This window comes from Copadichromis virginalis, linkage group LG6, assembly GCF_057382275.1.
Source record: "Copadichromis virginalis isolate Kocher_CV1m ecotype Utaka linkage group LG6, C_Virginalis_male_GT1.1, whole genome shotgun sequence".
Taxonomy (NCBI): Eukaryota; Metazoa; Chordata; class Actinopteri; order Cichliformes; family Cichlidae; genus Copadichromis; species Copadichromis virginalis.
In genome coordinates, this window is record NC_140623.1 from 16,832,708 (window position 1) to 16,854,201 (window position 21,494).

The following is a 21,494-nucleotide window of genomic DNA, read 5'->3' on the forward strand; positions in this document are numbered from 1 at the left end:
CCACGACAAATGGATCTAAGAATGAACTTTAATGGCTTTTAATGATTTCTTTCTGTTCTCTTTTTCTTTTCCTTTTAAAAATATAGGGTGTATACGTTTGAAGTTATTTTGGAGTTTCTTCAGTCCACACTGGGTCAAAAGCAAACATATGGGATCAAATATATAATTGGTTAAATATCTCTTTGCAAGCTGCACCTTGACAAAACACTTTTAGTAGCCATCAACAAGCTTCTGGCATGATTCTGGTTTGATAGATGATCACTGTTTTTGGCAAAATTGATAGATTTCCTTTAAATTGGTTGGTTGGTTTGGGAAACCTGTTCCAGAAGCTTAATATTAGCCTGCTTTCTTCATTCCAAAACCTGTGGAATGATCCCAGGTGTGTTTGGGATCATTTTCCTGTTGGAACACCCAGTTGTACTCAAGTTTCAATTGTCTACATCCTGATTGTAGGTAACATTGAAGAGTTTGGAGGTAGTCCTGCTTCTTCATTATTTCATCCGCTTTTTTGCAATATCCCAGTACCACTGGCAGCAAAACAGCCCCAGACAATGATGGTGCCTCTACCGTGCTTCACAGTTAGTACAAAGGTCTTAGATTTGAAAGTCCCTCAAACATACATCTATTCACATTGTGAATAGACAAATATCTCAGCCTTTGTCTGGTCTGACTATAAAACTGTTCTCCACAAGGCATTTAGTGTGGGCAGCTGCAAACTTCAGTTGATCATGATGCAAACTTTTGACTACAACTGTAAATGTAGTGATTCAACTCTTTTCAGATACTCTCTGCTGTCTTTTTTTCAAGCAGCTTTTCAAACTAAATTCAATGAGAAGGTGCATCCCAAAGTTTTTATAATAATGAAAAAAACTTACTTTACACAGAATCAGTTTCCTCTGTTCATTTCAACTGTCAAATGAAGGCAAAAAAAGCTGAATTTGTGTCTTTTCTTAACTGATTACACCTGTGTGTTTCCAGCGGCATGTGGTGGTCTTCTATCAAAGTTAAATGGGACCATTAGCACACCTGGCTGGCCTAAAGAGTACCCACCCAACAAAAACTGCGTGTGGCAGGTGGTGGCGCCCACTCAGTATCGCATCTCCATGCAGTTTGAAGCGTTCGAGCTTGAAGGCAACGAGGTGAGTGCGTCCATGTATTTGTATGCAACATTTCAGTGAGAGAGAAAGGAAGCAGGTAAAAATAGCAGCCACCTCGTGACTGTTTGTTACAAGAGCCTTGCCTGTTTGTTTAGGTGTGTAAATACGACTACGTAGAAGTGCGCAGCGGCCTCTCATCCGACTCTAAGCTGCATGGTAAATACTGTGGTACCGAGGTCCCGGAGGTCATCACCTCTCAGTACAACAACATGAGGATTGAGTTCAAGTCGGACAACACCGTTTCTAAGAAAGGCTTTAAAGCTCACTTCTTCTCAGGTAAAACACACGTGTGACTCAGCGTGTGTGAGACTGTGTGTGTCAGGCCTGTTTTTTACTGGAATGTCAGGAGTCTTTAAATAAGATGGACACAGGAGAAGTGGATTATGGTGCAGGGGCGGTTTCTGGTATTTCATGCTCGGCACCACTGGAATTCAGTCACACTGCCAGAAACTCATGCCGAACACTGATCCTCCCCTTCTGCAAACATTTTAACCTTTGAAGCTGGCAGCTGTTTCAGTGTTTAGACTAACGAGACATATCAGTCTAAAGGTGAGATGCACACAGGAGAAATAAGAGAGATTAGTCAGAATTAGCCATGTGTTGTGTTAAAGTTTTCCAGTCATGTTGCACTCACCAAAAAATCTGGATTGCTTAGATTGTTTAGATTAGGTAAGTAAAACACTCGCTTGGAAAAAAGCAGAAAGACACTGCTACTGATATCTAAGCCATCACTGACTGTGCCGCAGAGATTTAGGTAACCGTGTAATGTCCAGAGCAGAAGAAGTGGCTTTAGGAGGCATTAGCACTCTTATAAACACTCTTGTTTGAGCATCTACATGCCTCATTTTGTGTCCCCATCTCCCTCTGCTGTGAATTCATTTGAGGTTGTTTGCATGGTTTAGTATTTGGTGAAATGTTCATGTGTATGCAGAGCTGTTTGCATATTTGTCTGGTTTTTTTTTCTTTTTTTCATGCTGCCTCCACCTGCTCTCTGGCTTCCTCCACTCACCCTGCTCTCTGCCCTCTCTCCCCTCAGACAGACTGGCACAGTGTCAGGAGCGTATGTTTGTGTTTGAGTCGTGCCAGGACGTAACGCGCGTCAGTTCAACTCGTGGTCATGTCGGCACCAGGCTGGCAATCTCATCAAAGGTCAGAGGTAACATGACCTCACAATCGGGATTGATCTCTGATTGGCTCTGGTCAATTAAGGGAATGGATAGATCCTACTTTATTGATGTGGATCCTTTCTTTATCCATTCTGCTCCAGAAGGAAACGTTCTGTGTCCCAGTATTGTACAAATTATTGATAAAATCTATGATTCGGTGGACTAAAATTGTGATAATATGGAGTTATGAGATGTTATTCTACAACTTTCTGTCATCCAAATTAAAGCTCCCAACTAGGCCTTAAATGAAAACCCTTAAAAAATTAGTAAGTAAAGTAAATAATGGAATTACCCATAATGAATGTGTAGTTATTGTTTTATGTCACACAGTGTTTGCATGATAGCTAATATGGAAAAAAGTAATGAGGAAAGTGGTGAGTTTGATCAATTTACAGGTTCTAAAATATTCAGCAAATAAATGTACTATATGGCTACTTACTGTTTACTGAATGAAAAGTAATATACACTACCTGTCCAAAAACAAGTCATCACCTGGTTAACTAAGCAAACTAAGACTTACACTAGATAATTACTGCAGTGATTACTATGTTTTGGATGGTAACAGGTTATTTAACCATAACTGATGCTGTGAGGAGCTTAACCAACCATGTTAGAAGACATATCCTGTGGTTGTGAAAAACATGTTATTGTTTTTCAGAAGGATTGAAAGGGTTATTGGTTTGCATCAGGCAAATAAAACAAATGGAGATTGCTGAACCAAGAAGCATTAGGTTTACACATTATTAAAGACCTTGAAGTATAATGCAGAACCATCATCTTCACCAAAGAAGTGTGGCTCCAGTTTGCTGAAGACCATAATGACTGGACTCTGGAACAATGAAAGTAGGACAGTGACGCGAGTAAGAGGAGAGGCAAATGAAGCAATACTCCCTACTGCCAGCCTCTGGCTACAGTCCTATGATCTGGGTTTGGTTCAGTTGGTCAGGTCTTGATTCAGCAGCGTAATGTGGCCCTGCAAAAAAATGAGGTTAGTTGAGTACCTGAATACACTTAGTGGTCAGCTTTTTCCATCAGCGGATTTTTACTTCCTTGTTGGTGGTTCCAAGATGACAATGCCAGGATTCATCAGGCTCTAAGAGTAAAAGAGCAGTTTGGGAAGCATGACACATCACTCTTTGGCTTGGTAATCACAGAGTGCAGACCTTAATCCCATTAAGAATGTTTGGGATGCGCTGAAAAAGACTCTCCCATCATCAATACAGGAGAAAAAAATCCAAGTCTAGATGGAAATGAATGTGGTCACAGTGCAAACTGAAACAACACCCCTCAAATCTGTGCCATCAAAGCTGGCCAAAAGAAATATAGCATGCATGATGTGAAAAAAGCTTTTTATTATCCAAAATGTTTAAGTATTGTCACCATCATGTATTTTCATAAATCCGGGCCATGATTATCGTATGCAAATATATGTACGTTGATTTTTTTTTAAACTGCAATCTCAAAGACAGTCTTAAACAGTATGAAATTGGGACACAGCCCGGTTTTCCACTAAAAATACAACAAATGTTCCCCGCTTGCTGTTTCAGGGAGAAATTTGTTGGATGTTATGATACAGATTTCTCTTTTTTACTCAAACAATTTACTGCAAACTTGAAGAGAAAATCAGGACAGTTTCAACTTCAGAGGAAGAAAAGCTGTTAACTGCATTCAACTAACCTGCAGCACACCTTTAACACACAGCTAAACAGTTCAGTGGGGCAGGCTTGCAAAAGGAAATTACTCAGATACGAATAATGTGCGTACTTGTGTGTTAAAAGCTGCTGTGTGGCTCAGTTACTGTCAGAAGCTTTTAGGGATAGCTTTTGGTTGGTGAACAGCCAGCAGCTTTAGGGAGGTCCCCTCAGCCTCCCACATACTACTAATCCGTGTGTGTGTGCGTGTGTGTTTGCCCGTGCGTGCGTGTGGACATTTTGTGCTTGACCTGAAGACAACTACAATGAACACTGTGTAGCATCGACCGCAAAGCTTCTTAGCCTGTGATAGGGTGAGACTGAGCCCACAATAGCACTGTAATACCACAGCAGACACAGACAAACACACACGGAGAAAGAGAGGGAGAGAGAGAGGATTTAGTGGTTTCATTAAAAGCAGATCTAGTTTGATTCACAAGCTCCAAAGTTGAAGTGAGACTTGGCGTCTGTGTCTAATCTCACATCTCTTTATAGGAATCTATTTCTCTCTCAGTCACAAACACACTGTGCTCCCACACTCTCCCCATACATCCTCTGTCTTCCTGTGCGGTCTGCAATCCATCCTCACCTCCTCTGCCTCTTTCTGTCTCCGCGCTTAACGTGGCAACCCCGAGCAGAGCGAACCTTCCGTTGCTTCTTCCGCCTCCACCCGGGATTCAGCCTCACCAAAGTCTTTGTTCTCACCCAGCCCATCCTGTGGTGAATCCAAGTGGTTAGAGGACACCACAAATTGAGTATGAGGGAGAGAAAATGATTGGGAAGTGAGTTTGTTTTTGGACTTTAAAACGTTTCCACCTTTAACCTGCAACCGGATCAATTTGATCAAACTCTGTGCCAAGCCAAACATTTTACTATAACACAAACAATCTGTGTCTGTTTACCTAAAAACTCCTCTTACATGATCGGGAGTGGTGCAAACAACACTGGTACACAAGTACATCTTAAGCCCTGAAGGTTCTCATCTATATCAGACATTATGATGTCATCATGTTGCCAGTTACCAAGAGGATAAAATAATCCATTTGCAGCTTTTATGCATCTATAACACCGAAAGGTACTGTATCATTGACATTTCACAACAATAACTAATTTCTAATTTATAGCAACAAATTGATTGATGCTTGATATATTCATCAACATCATCATGTTACCTAGCAACCGCATAACAATGGACTAAAAGATGAACAGACCAAACAATACTGTAGCATGCGCATTTACTTGGTGTTCAAATCTTATTTTAAAATTCTATTCAGATTCTTCAGATTCCCAAAACATTCGCAAGACACCACATGTTCACTCTGAATTTTGAGGTAATGTGTATTGAATGATGAAACAAACTATTTAATTTATATTAACCTTGTGAATATTTTTTCATATTTTGCATATATATTGGAGTCTTTTACTCAGTACAACCAATATGTAGCTCCAATAATAATCTAACATAATTATGTAGTATATGATGGGACTGTAAAGTACCATGGTGGGGTATAAACATAAATACAGAGGCTTAAAGGTTCCAAAAGTGACTAAGAAGTTTTTATTGGATTCTGACCAATTCCCTATACAGTTGATGAATGATGAAATCTTTTATGTATCAGCACATAGCAAAAATGAATGATGAATTGAAAAAAATCATACAGTTTATGACATGCAGTTGGGCAAATAATTATTTGATCACCCGCTGGATTTGCAAGTTTGCTCACTTCCAAAGAAATGAACTCTCTCTCACTTTTACTATAGTTTCAGTTTAATGCAGCAAGAGATATATCAGCTGAAAATGCAGAAAAAACACATTACAACACATTACATAAAAGAGGCTTGCTAGACCACTGAATGACATTCATTTGCTTCTTCTTTAGCCACTCCTTTGTTGCCTTGGTGATATTTTTTGGGTTGTTGTCATGACACATCCACGACCCATCTTCAGTGTTCTGGCTGAGGGAAGGAGGTTCATTCATTGTTCCCTTAAGCCAGTGAAATCCTGCTGTACCCTTAGCAGAAAAACAAAACCATAATGTTTCCACCTCCATGCTTGACTGTGGGGATGGTGTTCTTTAGGTCATACTCAGCATTTCTCCTCTTTCCGACTTGGCAGATGAAGTTGACACCAAAGAGTATGATTTTGATTTCATTTGACGACAACACTTCCCCCCCAAGCCTTTTCTGAATCATTAGATGTTCACGGGCAAACTTAAGACAGACCTCTACATATGCCTTCTTGAGTAGGGAGACCTCATTGGTGCTGCACGGTATAGTGTGTTAATAGTGGTGTTCTTGGTGACTTTGGTCCCAACTGTCTTCAGGTCATTACCAAATCTACCACCTTTTTCATGATCATCCTAACCCTGTGATTCAAGATCTTGACTTGAGCACCAGACCAAGTGCAATTGATGATCATTTTATGTTTCTTCCATTTCCTGATATTCACACTAGTAGTTGTCAACGTCTCACCAAGCGTCTTGCGGATGGTGTTGTTGCTCACTATGCCTTGTGCAGGTCTACAATCTTGTAATTTGTGTGCCACATGGACACACAGCCAATTTGTGGGAGCCAGAATTCAGACTGTTTTGATTCAAATACTTATTTTACTCAATGACATGCAAATCAATTTATACATTTTATGTAATGTGTTTTTTTTTCTGGATTTTTGGTTGATATTCTGTCTCTCTACATTAAAATACGAATAACATAAACAGAGACTGTTCATTAGAGTGTATGCATGTTGAAAGTTATGGACATGATGTTATTACTTCCATCTGATAGCTGTATAAATCACTGCAGATGGTTTGAAGTTTCTTCCATCATTAGAGAAAGCCAAGTGCATCCCAAAGCTTACTCCTGTGGTTCTACCCTACCCATTAATTAAGAGACCCTTCAGCAGCCACGCGTGCTTTCAGTCTGTGTTACACTCATAACAAAGAGAGGTTACAGGGGCTCGACTGCAACTGGGCCCCAGACTAAAACAAGTACACAAACAAGATACACAAGCAGGGTATGTTAACAAAAAACAGATGAAACTAATCAGGGACAAGTTAATGGATCACAAAGTAGGGACAACTAAGGACGCAAAACAACACATTGGGACACACAAGGGAAGTAATACTTTCAAAATAAACAAAAAGAATAATCAAAATTCAGTAAACCTAAATAAGACAGCTGCTGTGACCTGAACGTAGACGATTGCAACACAACAACAGACTTACACAAACTAACAAACTTCAGAAAGTTTTTTTTGTTTTCTTTCGTTAGATATTCTTCTCCGTGGCAATCAATGCAAACTTTTGCCTTTTTGAGTAACTTCTCCTTTATTGATCTCCAGCTGTTACTGTAGTAAAAAAACAAAAGTAAGCTGCAGAGAGCGTTCAAAGCCGGGATGGCTCACTTGATCATCCTGCTGGGCTTTAACTCTCAGCCTTGCAATAAAATGTTTAACTTGTCTTCATTTTCTCCTTTTCCACTGCACCCGCACCTCATTACTGTCCTCTTTTGTTTCTCTCCCTTCCCACCATCTCATCTCTCTGATGTTTCCACATCACTGACGTGTTGCATGTGTATCCCTCATAGACAAAGACGAGTGCAGCAAGGACAACGGCGGCTGCCAACACGAGTGCATCAACACGGTGGGCTCCTACGTGTGTCATTGTCGCCATGGCTTCGTGTTGCATGAGAACAAACATGACTGTAAGGAAGGTGGGTTTCATGTCCATTCACACCCACACACACACTGGCATAAAAGCACCGGAGCACACGTGCATGCTGTCGCGCATCAACACAAGCATGTGCTCATTCATAAGAATAGCCATCATCCATCACGCGCTGTCCACACACATCCACATGATAGCAGGCTTTACATTTGAGGGAGTTTTTTTTCTTTGGCTTATATTTTTTCACATAGATTAAAGGGACAGTTCACCCCCAAATCTTCTGGCCTGTGGCGCTATTTATTCATCTAAATTGTTCAAGTGAGAGTTGTCCAATTTCTGGGATGTCCACTGTAGAAATGTCTGCAATATCCTGAATATAATAAAACCTTATGGCATTTGCCTTGGAGTGCGCCCCAGTGAAAAAGGAAATTGAAAAACTCCGCAGGAATGTCTTTTTTCCTGAAATCATGACCTTGCTTTCTTTCTGTCAAACTACACCCACCAACCAAAGAAGGCATGCAGCTAGCTAACGTTAAAGCTCAGCTGAGGGGAGACGCCATCAGTACTTACATCCTGTCACGCTGTCACTCGCATGAGCCTCGGGACAGGTAGAGGCATTCTTCCTCTTGGGTAGTGAAAAGCTTGGCAGACAGAAAGAAAATAGGTGCTGTGTGAACCTGCTCAGACCAAAACAATACAGGCAAAATAAATAGCACTACAGGCAAAATGGAACACAAGTTTAAGGTTTTATATATCAGGATATATTAAGAATAAATTAGTCCTCAACAGGTCTTAAAATTAGGTAAATACAACCTCAGGTGAACTTCAAAACATGACATATTACACAATGTTACTATTTCTTTAACAAAAACTGAGACAAAATCATCAGCAAAAATTAAAAACTTAATTATATATTAAGAGTATTTATTTTGTGTAGTGAGACTAAAAAAGACCTAACTTGGACTGTTCTTAAAGGACATTCCTGAAACAGAAACACACCAAGTCCAAATTAATTACCACAGAAATGTCCCACAAAACTGTGACATTATAAATTATATGTAGGGGATTAACTTCAGGAGATGCTCCACTCTAAATGACTTGATACTCTTGAACTTTTCTCAGATGACCTAAAAACCAGTTGGCAGTCTCTAAAACTCTGTTCACTCTGATGTGTGTGAGAAACGGACAAAGGGTGGAAAAAAGTTTTAGTTTGACAGAAAACATTATTTATTAAAGGTTATTTGCACTTTCACACACACACTTGCACAAACACACACACACACCCTGCTGAATGGACATATTATACACAGCTCTTTGAAGTTGAACTTCTGAACACGTACACACACACACACACTCACAACATCAGCACTGACATACACACCTCACTAAAGACTCCCCGTGATGCTCATAAAAAGACTCGTGTTTCAAACATCTGGGACCTTGAAAGCTTTGCGTGTAGCGTTGTCTTCCTGTGTGTACATGTGTGTTTATATGTGCACAACACCAGTGTAAGCGAGCCTTGCCGTGTCACACTAATTCATATTCCCGTCACACGGCCTGTGCCCCTGTTTATATATATACATGAGCTTCGGCTTGTTTGAGAAGATTTCAGCAATTGTTGTTACACCCTGGATTCATCATTAAGCATAATTGTTACTCACCTTTATGGCTTTTCACACCAGTGGGAAATATAAAAAATGACACACAGCATCCTTTAAAGTCTCAGGGATCTCATTTTAAACTCTTGCAATGACTTTGAAACTGTTCGTTTTTACCAGCAACTCAATCAGATTGTACCCATGGCTCTATCTGTAACATGAGATGTTACACTCTTCTGTAAAAACAAAACTGTGTGGAGATTTTGACATCTGTATGTGATACTTTGCATGCTAGAAAAAAGGGAAAAAAAGCTGTTTCAGACTCACGTGTTGTTCTTGTGGATGCCATTTCATGCTGTACATGAGTTTGGTTTTCCTGAGAAATAAAAGCCATCACTTTCAAACACATCGTCTTTGTCGTGTGCATGCCTTTTGCCTCCCCGCACCTTCATAAAGCCATAGCATTTGTCTCATTAAAATCGAATGCATGAAAATGCCATGTGTGACTGTGTGTGGGCTGCTCTGGACGGCTTTAACCTGAGACAGACTCCAGGAGGAAAGTAGTCAGTGTTAACAAACAGCTCCTGTGTGTTTCCAGACTCGTCCATCACTGACAAATGAAGTGCAGCTGATATTTTTCATTGCGCTTTCTGAGATTCTGTGGCAACAAAGAGCTGACTGCTGAGTACGATTTTCTATAATGTAATGAGTAGGTGGAGCTGACAAAGCCTTAAAATCAAAGAAAGTGGGGCAAATGACAGAGTAGTCGTCAGGAATAAAAACAAAAACCACTGAGTTTGATACTTCTCCAATGAATGCAATGGTGTTTAGAAAAGCATTCAATCTTTAACAGACTCTGAATGCTACATGTGCAGGTATGGTTACACAAATGTACACTGTTTGTCAGTCTAAACTCACTGAATGCATATAGAAAGCATTCAGGCCCACCTCCTCTCCCAAATCCAAAATAATGATATGGTTCTTACTTTAATTACTGTATACAAATAGTGTACATATACATATATGTACTCAGCTACAGTATAGAAAGTGCAAAGGTCCCACTGCAGTGTTTGTGCAAAGCTTGCTGCCAATTTCAAGTGAAACCCACTGTGAACTTGTCACCAGGATGTGCTTCTTTGAAATCTTCTTCTCTCATTTAGTTCTTGTGTTTCTCTCCTTCCTGTTCCTTTTCCATTTCCTCTGACCTTTTCCTGTGCAGCCATGATTTTTAAACTTCCTCTCTGTGTGTGCTCTTGCGTGTGTGTGTGTGTGTGTGTGTGTGTGTGTGTCTCCAGCCGAGTGTGAGCATAAGATCCACAGTCCCAGTGGGACCCTGAGCAGCCCAAACTGGCCAGACAAGTACCCCAGCCGGAAAGAGTGCACCTGGGACATCACAGCCACACCGGGACACAGAGTCAAAATTGTAAGTGTGCATCACGTAAAAGCGGGTTCAACATTGTCAGGCTTTTCTTTCTCTGTGTGTTTTTCCTGGAAATCACAGGAATGCCACCCCACTGTAACGACGCACCATTCTGTCTGTGGGGTCATCTTGTATGGTAAAGCCTTGGCTTGGCTTCTCCTTTCGTGTTCCACTTATGAAACCCAAATGTGAATGAGGGAGAAAGTGCATGTTTGTATATTTGGGCTAACTGTGAGTGAGTGCTCATGCATTACAGAAAGGCCTTGGGCAGTGGCCATCTGTGTCAGTGTGCCTTTCTATGCCTGTGCATGCATGTGTGCTGCCTACACACACACACATACAAAGTCTTTTGCGTATTTTCTAATTTGGTGCACATGTATGTGTTTATAAGACACCATTAAAATTGAGCTCCAGTACCATTTAGTGAAGTGTTTGTTTCTGCTGCAGAAACTCAGACATTTCAGTGTTGCCTCTCTAGAGAAGTTGATGTGAGAATTGCAAGCTAAGCATAGTTTTAGCTCCAAGACAAATCTGAATGGTTATTTGGTCCTTGGCAGTTTAGGAAGTCATTTAAAGGGAGAAATCTAACTCTGAACTGTTGCTTGATGGAGGTGATGACAGGGGCAATGATAGTGGTCTTTCTGTGTGGAGTTTGCGTTTCCACAGACATGCAGTTTGTGGGGTCAACTGATGATTCTTAATTGCCCATAGGTGTGATTGGTTGTCTGTCTCCCTGCATTAGCCACGCAACAGACCTGCGACCTATCCAGGGTGTACCCCCGCCTTTTCCGCCCCCCTGAATCGGATAAATGGAAGAGAATGGATGGATAGAGATGGAGACGTGTCAGAACAACAAAACAGAAAACCAGCGATGACATACAATCTTTGGGGGGGGGGTTCACTTCAGAGGATAAAATGACAGCTGATGTTTGTCTTCAGCTTCTAAAAATGTTCATCTTGACCAAACATTTTATTTAAGAACGTAATAAAGCACAAGACAGGTCAACTAAAACATGTTGAGATGATGCTGTAAACAAGTCATAACCTTACTTTACATCATGACTGCTTCCACTGTTTGTCCAAGAAATGTTGCAAAAAGATGATTACTTGTAACTTTTCTCTTAAATATATTAATAATTTAGTTTATACATTTCAGAAAGTTCAGAAAATAGCGCAGTCCACCAAAGATAAACTATAATATGTATTGTCACTCGTTACGAGTATTAGTAAGACTTCTCAATTATGAAGCCAAAATTGGTTTGAGTTTCAGTGGCATTTAAGATTAAAGAATGGCTTTAATCTGTTAATTATTGCAGCCTTCAAGTAACTTTCTGTTAGTTGACTGTTAGACTACTACTTTTACTTTCTAAAGGTATGAACGTCATAAGTGCAGAGCTCATATTTGTTCTCACAAGGGACTAAATAACAGGGGGAGGAACCTGGCCTCTAATTGGTTTGTGGAGTTGTGTTCTGAATCAGTACTGGTCAGAATTTAATCATATTTATACAAAATAACCACCTAACACAGGGGTGTCAAAGATAAGGTTCAGTGACACTAGACTCCAATCTGGCCAACTGAATGACTGAAAATGTGAATGCTGGCATACATGTTGGACTTTTTACTACTGATAAAGTCATCCTCGAAGGCCATTCATACTACACCAAATTAAACAATTAGATTACAGAAAAGTTCTTCTTTTTTCACCATCTACTCTAGAACTACTATGAGTCTACAAAAGAGACATTTTCTGTAAAATAACAAAAACTTTATACATACTATGAGCTGCAGGAATTTCTCTATAATTTTACACCTTTATTTTTCACAGTTTAATCTGACGTTGTGTTCTTATGTAGAAAAAAAACAGAGATAAATTGTTGACATTGTGAGGCAGCATGGTGGTGTGGTTAGCACTGTTGCTTTGCAGCAAGAAGTTCCTCAGTTTGACTCTCCCATCTGGAGAGTCTTTCTTGTTTTACAAGAAGCTTGCATGTTCTCCCCGTGTTTGCATGGGTTCTCTGCGGGTAGTCTGGCTTCCTTCCATGTCCAAAGACATGTGGTTATTGGGGTTAGGTTAATTGGTGATTCTAAATTAGCCCATAGATGTGAATGGTTGTCTGTCTCTGTGTTAGCCCTGCATCAGACTGAAGACCTGTCCAGGGTGTATCCCGTCTCCAGGCCCCTCCAATGCTCCTGATAAGGATGAGAGGAAGAGAATGGATGCATTGTTGAAATTGCACTTCTTTATCTTATATCTTAAGATCTTAAGATATAAGAGATATAAGAGATTAAATGTGTATTAAAATTTCATTGCACTGACAGAAAGGGGAGTTTCACTGGCCGGCCCACCAGAGATCAAAGCACGACACCTACAATGTAAAATGTAATGCAAATGAGTTTATTACCTCTGTCCTAACAGGTCTTCATGCAGTCTGTGCTCAAGGTCAAGGTCACATTTGTTATTTTCGAGGCAACAACCTGTGAATTGTGATTGATTATGAGCCACATGAGCTACTGCGTCACCGATATTCTCGTATAAAAACACTGCCGTGAGCATATTTAAACAACAGGGTAGAGTAACTGTGTTATCAGCTAATGCTAGCAAGCTTGTCTAGCAAGGCTCATCCACTGCATGGGTGCACAAAACAGACACAGGAACCTGCTACAGCAATAGTCCAGTTCTCTGACTAGCAGACCTCTGCCAGCTACAGTACAGCCATCTATGTCAGCCGCCCTCACCAAAACAGCCACTCTTTTAATCATGGATAATTTGAAGTCTTAATGCAATTTAAATGGGGGATAAAACTGTTTATTTCAGATGTAATGTAGATGTTGGGCTTTTTATCGGAAGGTCTGTGTGGATTGACTAACTTTTCAAACAAACCTTGTGTTGGCTTCATGTTTCAGCTCCAGAGGTTGGTTTCAAAGAAAAATAATAATAAAAACAAATACAGAAGAATGAAATCACTCACATGCTCACATTTACACAGGATGCTTTAGATAATCCTCCTAAAGTCATGTTCCCATGCATGTGTCTCTCTCTATCCAACACACACACACACACTGTTGAAAGGATGCATTAAACGTTTGGCTCTTCACCTTACTTCCACTCTGCAGCCACAATATGGGCTTGTTATCAAAACTGTCATCCATCGTCATTTAGTTTTTGATAATCTCTAATGACCGCTTATGTAACCAAAACACATTACATCATCATCTGCGATAGCACAGTTACGAGGTTTTGCTCCCGTTTTGAATGTAACTTTGTAACTTTGTGTGATTCAAACGATACTAAATACACACTCCTTTGTCTTTATGTTTTTAATATTACTTGTTGTTTTGTGCACTTCAGCTTTGCATATATCTGTGAGGACCAGTTTTAAATTTTAGACTTGTGGAGTGAGGGCACTTTTGTTTTTGTTTTTTTTAGGGGGGGGGAATTAGGTCAGGTATTAAAATTCATTTGATTTAGTGTTACAGTCAGCTTAGAAGTAGGGTAAGGGCGAAATCAAACGATGTATTCCCCTTATGCTAGATTTTGAGGAGTTTTTTTGTAGTTGTATGTTAGTAAACTCTCTTTTCAATAAAGATATATGCATATCAGTGAGTATGCACAAAGACATGAGTACAAATGTATGCATATAATAAATAGGGGTGCTCTCTTTCTCCACAGTAATGACATCAAAGAAGGACATATAAAATGCCAGAAATCTGAACATGGCATTAAGATCATTTAATTATTCCTCACTCTGTCTGGCACACACACACACACACACACACACACACACACACACACACACACACAATTTGCTTGGATGTAGTACACGGCTCAAGTCAGACCATCAAACCAGTGTCTCGCTTGAGGTATGGTTAGAAACATCTGGAAACCATCACGACCTCAGAATCAAACACTTCCCATCTGTGTAATGAAATCCACGCATCAGCCCACCTTCACCCTCCTTTCTGCTTCAAGTCAGTTGGTTTATGGAAAAAAAGAAAAAAAAATCAGAGTGTTGTGATGGTTATGGTGACGTGACAGACCCAATCAAGTGTGTGACTGTGTGGGAGCGAGGCCTGCAAGGTGTTATGACTCAGCTCACGGTGACATGGTTGGATTATAAATCGTGACACTGTGTACATGCTGGTCCGCGTGGAGGCATTGCATGGGCCGAGGGTTTCTTCTCTGACGCTCAGAAAGAAAATAACATTTGTTTTCTAAAACGAGATCGTATCTGACTGATAGATTAACAGCCTAAACGTGATATGCAGCATCCTGCATCTTTCATTAAAAAAAACAACCCAGTGTAATATATCATGCAGCCTGGACAATGACAAGAATTATTTTTAATCTGCCACAAATGGGAAAAAGAAAATGAAATCAGAAATAAATATGGGGTTGAGGAGACAGTGTGTATTTTCTTTTGTATTGTGGCCTCAGCTAATTTTAATTACTTTCTAATAACTTCACTTTGCTTTGGGATTTCTTAGACTGACAGTACTATTGACCAGGGATGTTTGGGAAGCTTTAAGCATGCCCCTGACAGGCAGTCAGTTAGCTCATTGGGGACGGAATTTGGGTATCTCATGCTTAATTAGAACCCAATAACAGTGCAATAATGCATTTCCATTGCAGCTACATTAACTCATGTTTACCTCTCTTTGTTTAAAAAATGATTTGATGCTTAATGAAAGACTTACCGTGAAGATATTTCTTCATAAAAACACACAATACATTTGGAAATAATCCATTCTCTTCCTTCAGTCTGCTCTTCTTTGTGTTTATTTTTTCCTTCAGCTCGCACATGTTGTCTACATTCCTGAGTTCTATAAATAATTCTTTAAAATAATAAAGCCCTCACGTTTTGAGACTTTGTAAACACTACAGAAATATTTTTCGTACCTACAAGCTTGTTGATCTCCGAGTTCTGCTCTTCGTGCCTCACATGGACAAATTTAATCTGCTTTACGGAGCCAAGCAAGCAGATAAAGTTAAGCCCTTTCCTTCAACAGCACCTGGATGAAGAAGTGAGATGGAAAAGTGACTTGAACAACTTTAGGGATTTTATTCGTGCCGTTCTCCAACTAATGTCGCTCAGAGAGACCGGTGAGGGACCTCAGAATGCCTGCCTGTTGCCAGGATGATACAAATTCAGGAAAAGAGAGATTAGATTAGTAGTGCAGCATCTTTACGAAAGGGTTCTTGCATATTTAGAGATTTTTCGGAGCGTGTTGCCTTTACTGGATAGCAGAAACAGATTGAAAACAAAGGGAAAAGAGAGAGAGCGAAAGCAGCAAAATGAAATTCAGCAAAGATGTAGTGCCAAGAGTTAAATCAGGAACTCGGCTTTAGATGTAGTTTTCTTGACCAAACAGGGTGACAAACATAAGGCCCAGGGGCAGAATCAGCCCAACACAGACTCCAATCAAATGCACTGAGCAGCTTTGGAAAACATGAAGAAGCACATACATTTTGGACTTTTTACTTTAACAGCTTTTTGTATTGATAAAGACCTCCCAAATGCCCCATTCATACACTACCAAAGTAATTAAGTAGTAGATAAAAAATTAAATGACAGAAAAGTAGATCCACGGTGAAAAAAATAGGACATAAGCTGTGCATTAACAGAAATGTTCTGTTTTAAATTTACCAAACAGTCTGGGCAACGACCAGAACTTTATCTAAAAGTTTACACATTAATTTCTTACAGTTTAAGAGATGTGCTGACAGATTTCTTTCTTTTATCACAGCAGCATTTCTTTCAAGATTCAAAGTGTTTATTGTCATGTGTACAGAAGAAATAGCATTTCTCTGTGCAATGAAATTCTTCCTTTGCTGTCCATACACAAATGCCAAGTTAGGTAGGGTTGAAGGAAGATAAATAAAGATATCTTAATAGCTTGTCTTTATCATAGAAAAACTTCTACACACCAGGCAAAAGAGGATTTTCACTGGTCTGGCCCACATGAGAGCAAAACGGCCCATGATGTAAAACGAGTTGGACATCCGTGATCTAGCATATGACACCATAGCCATGCTACCATCACTCAGAACTGTAAAACCCTAAGATTGAATTCTCAGAGTGACAACTTACATGTTTTTTAGAATTACAAACTTGAATTGCTTGTCACCTGCCAGCCAATCATGCAGATACATGTGTAAGTTCATGATTTCATCAATAGAGAAATGTTTCGACGCCAACTTGTATAAAGGTCACTCTTAGCACTTTTGTGAATATAGGAAGTATCCTTTTGAGTATCTCTGGTAGCTCCTATAAGGTTCTTGTCTTAACACCCACTCATTCATTCATTCTCCGTCTCTGCCATTCTCCCCGCTTCCTTCTTTTCAGACCTTCAATGAGTTTGAGATCGAGCAGCATCAGGAATGTGCCTATGACCATCTGGAGGCGTTTGACGGGGACAGTGACACAGCCACCATCTTGGGTCGTCTGTGTGGCAGTAAGATCCCGGAGTCGCTGGTGTCCACTGGCAACAAGATGTACCTACGCTTCATTTCTGACGCCTCAGTGCAAAGGAAGGGTTTCCAAGCTTCACACTCAACAGGTCTGTGGTCATATAAATATCCTTATGTAGTAAATAAAGTCGATTTTTTAAGTCTGTTCTTGGAACACTGTGCAAGACCATATCTGTCGAGAGCATCACTCAAAGTCATCAGCGTAATTAATTGAAGTTAGGAGCAATGTCCCCCTCTAGTGGTCTTTAACAGCACGTGCATGCTGAAATAACCCGTCATGAAATCTGACTTTAGTTCTTCACTGCTGGGAAGAACAAAAAGTGCCCCAAAAACCATTTTTTCATACTTTTTCCTTTCTTTGTGCCTCTTTAGAGTGTGGAGGTCGGCTGAAAGCAGAAGCTCATCAGAAGAACCTTTACTCCCACTCCCAGTTCGGAGACAACAATTATCCGGGTCACACTGACTGCGAGTGGCTGCTGACGGCAGAACAGGGCTACGGCATCGAGCTCAGCTTCATTACATTTGAGGTGGAGGAGGAGGCCGACTGTGGTTATGACTACATCGAGCTCTATAATGGGTATGATGCCAACTCACACCGACTGGGACGCTTCTGCGGTTCAGGGGTGAGTTACCGTTATTTTCAGGGACGTCTCTGAGTTCTGTAAACTTGAAAGACTTGTGGAGGACTCGCCACATGTTTTAGTGGTCGACAATGAAACACTTCAGGTTAGACATGAGTTTGCTTTGGCACTTTGAGTCAGTGAAGCTTTAACTAGTTTTATAAATGTGCATTGTATTACTTTGCAATGTTAACTTTTGCAGCGTTCACGATTTATTGAAATGTGCAAACATACATAGGAAAGGCAGTATATAAGGCAGTTTTAATGAGCTTGAAAGTCCACTTTTATTCTTCAACATAGCCTGAACTCTCTTAGGCAGATTTCTTGTCATTTCCTTAAGGAGTCTTCAGGAATAATTCTCCAGGCTTCTTGAAGGACAGTCAAAGCTCCTCTTTGGATGATCCCACGCTGTTTTAGTAATGGTGGGGAAGCCAGTCCATGATAGTGTTACATTGTTTGTTTTTCTATCCAGATATGCTTTTACTGCATTGACAGTGTGTTTAAGATCATTGTCATGCTAAAAATGAAGCTGTCTACCAATCAGACAATGTCCAGATGATATTGCATGGTGGATCCAAGTGTGATGATACATTACTGCATTCATAATTTCATCAATTTTGACACCATCCCCAACACCACTGGCTGACATGTACCACAAACCATGATAGCAGACAATCACTGTGTGGTACCTCTATTTTAATCACCTCCATACGTATTAACAACAATTTGAACCAAAAATTTTAATTTGGATTCACTGATTCTCAGTCCAGTTCTTTGGATGTTTGACATACCTCAGCCTTTTACTTCTGTTTGCCTTGTTTAAGAAAGACCCACACCATTTTTGATGAAGCTTCAGTGAATAGCAGCTAGATCTTAAGGGCATGACTTTCTGTACATAATGCCAAGATGTGCCACGTTTTCAGCAAACAGCCCTTGTTGGTGCAAAAATACTCTTTTATATATGTCAAACTGTCTTATCTGTGACATATTTTATAAATTCAACAAACAGGTTGCTCATAACAAATTGCCTAAATTTACGATTTAAGACTTTTTCTTTGCTAAGTTATCTGTTTTGTGTATATACAACACTGTTTCATCCATTGAGAAGGTATTTTTTTAATGCTTGGATGATTCATAGGTCAGTGTTAGTGGCTTAACAAACAAAAACAACATCATCATGAAATTGTTCAGGTACAAGGACTGAAAATTTGTGAAAAAGCAGCCAATGTTTTCCTTATAAAACGCCGTTTTTACCATTTCTTCCCGCAGTAAATATAAACAACGATAGTATTCAGGAAGAAAGCCAAACATTGCATATATTTTTTATCATAACTCTGGTTTTCGTGGCCTATCAACACAATTTAAAAACTGGTATAAAGTCCACGCTTTTCCAATTGTTCCGTCTGTCCTGCTCACATCTCCAATGGTTGTACACGTTGTCATTAACGTGGCTTCACTCCACATCAGCCACGCCGCTTTGCTAGCTAAAACACCGGTGTCTGCACATAAGGACGCTGTCATAGCCTGTCGACGTTGATTAGCTGCGTATATACGAATGTGAATCGCATTATTGGGTGGACTATGGGATAAGGTGGCATCGTTCTAATACCATACGGGAGCAGCCAGTCACTCACTGACTAACACTGCAAAACAGAATTGTTAACATATTTACTTTAATTTCAATTCAGGTTAGATTCTTTTTTTGTGCGCAACGTAGATTTTTTTCTGCGCAGAGACCGTGCTAGCAGGGCGCAATTGCGCACGCGCGCAGCTTAGAGGGAACATTGCTGGAGAAGTGTTGCTTAAAAGCACTTTAGAAAAGCAGAAGAAAGTCTGGCTGCTTGGAAGCAAAATATATAGAAATTAGTCAAGACGTGGATCAAAACTTTTGCATAGTTCTGTATCCTGAAATATATAAAAAGCAATCTCTTCACTGTGTGTCTGTTGTCCCTTCCTCAGCCTAGAGAGGGGATTTACTCACCTGGAGATGCTATGCTGATCCGTTTCCATAGCGACGACACAATAAGTAAGAAGGGCTTCCACATCCTCTACACGAGCACCAAGTTCCAGGAGAACCTTCACACCAGGAAATGACTACAGTCGTAGCCCGTAACCTCTGACCTCTGTGCAGCCCCAGCCACTGTTACCCTGACCTTCACCACGGCAATGAGAAAAGTACAGCTCGTCCCCTCTTGGCCAGCTATGAGAAGAAGATGACTCTTCTGTGGATATCTGTCTCCCTCTGTGGCTCCACACAGGTCACTGCACTCCGAGATGAGACGAGGAAAAACATCGAGACTTATCAGCAAACACTTGGGGGATTGCGCCGATGACCGCGCGAGCCGTTTTCACGGAGGAGATGGTTTTGTTACCGCACATCAAAGCTATGTGATCAGTACAGGACGACATGGTTGCAGGAGATCCATATAGATTCACTGAGATACCCGGAGCTGAACAAATGCAAATAAAAAGCACAAACACTAGTTTCATATTCGGAGATATAAACCGTGGATGCCAAAGAAACTAAAGACCTTAAAAATGCATCCGAGGAGGGAGTCCAGAGTCTGGAACCGTGCGACGTACTGTGATCAGACGGCTGCTTACCATCCACAGTAACCCACGACAAACTGCTGACAAACATTTTTATTGCCTTTGAGGCCTGGGAACTGGTCTCTTCAGCCCAGCTCAGAACGGCTGCAGATTATTTTATTCCATGTCTTTGTATTGTAAAACTCATTGTGTTTACTGTGTGAGTGTGCGTGTGTGTGTGGGGGGGAGAACAAAGAGGCTCGAGTCTGCCCTTTGCCCTTTTTGTTGTTTTTCTTGCTTACAGCTTATGCAGATTGTGGAATAAAAAGAAAATAAAGAATATTAAATGCAAATAAAGACTTCCAAAACGATGTGTGATGTTAATGTTAAGCCTCACTGTAAGTTGTGGGTGTGTCCAGTTGCCCTTCCTCCACAGTGAACATGTGATTTTCTTTTTTTCTTCTTCTTCCCCAGTGGATAGCAGAAGGGAATATTTTACACAGCTGTCTCTTGAAAGTCAGTGACTGAAGGAGAGATTCCCATGGTGCTAAAAATAAAGAATACACTGAAAGACTGAATGAAGGCTTTCAAATGGAGACAGCGTGCAAACAGCACTCTGCAATCAACAGCACTAGTCCTATGGAACTACAATATTGCCTTAGAACCAAATGTATGCTATCGGACGTCGCTCTTACGTCTCGTGTCGGCGCCATGTTTTGATTTGTTTGGTGAGATTGGTTTAATTGTAAAAAAAAAAACAAAAAACTAGCAACAACAAAAAGACATGAAACGTGAAGTCCGGGTGTAAGACGATATCTGCAGTGCATGTGTGTTTGTGTCACTTTTGTGGTTACATGCACACATACGCGTGTTTTTTGTGCATTTAGGGGAAAAAAGGACAATTCGAAGGATATGTGTTGCAAATGGGCTGCGTTGTTTCTCTTAGTGTGTCGTAGGTGATTCTAGAGCAAATGTGCGTGTGTGTCTTTTAAGTTGTGTGTTTTTAAGTTGAATCTCTCATTGCTGTATGTGCCAAGCTCCAGGTGACCCTGATCCCAATGTTAACTGTAGTTTTTGCTTTATCGTTCCACCTCTGGGTCTGACATGACGTCCTCTGCATCGGTCATTAAAATACACACAGGCTGAAGCCACACTCGTGTTCTCTTTGTCTTTTGTTT

At 40.4% G+C, this 21,494-nt stretch overlaps 1 protein-coding gene across 1 annotated transcript in view; it reads left to right on the top strand.

Moving 5' to 3' along the window:
* Nucleotides 1-21,467, top strand: part of tll1 (tolloid-like 1) — a 60,258-nt gene extending 38,791 nt beyond the window's left edge. Inside the window, exons 15-21 of the mRNA XM_085460766.1 lie at nucleotides 979-1,139; nucleotides 1,253-1,433; nucleotides 7,600-7,725; nucleotides 10,573-10,700; nucleotides 17,043-17,256; nucleotides 17,540-17,790; nucleotides 19,747-21,467. Coding sequence (XP_085316892.1) covers nucleotides 979-1,139; nucleotides 1,253-1,433; nucleotides 7,600-7,725; nucleotides 10,573-10,700; nucleotides 17,043-17,256; nucleotides 17,540-17,790; nucleotides 19,747-19,881 — 1,196 coding nt within the window. The 3' untranslated portion in view covers nucleotides 19,882-21,467. The remainder of the gene's footprint in view (nucleotides 1-978; nucleotides 1,140-1,252; nucleotides 1,434-7,599; nucleotides 7,726-10,572; nucleotides 10,701-17,042; nucleotides 17,257-17,539; nucleotides 17,791-19,746) is intronic.
* Nucleotides 21,468-21,494: the final 27 nt, after the last annotated feature.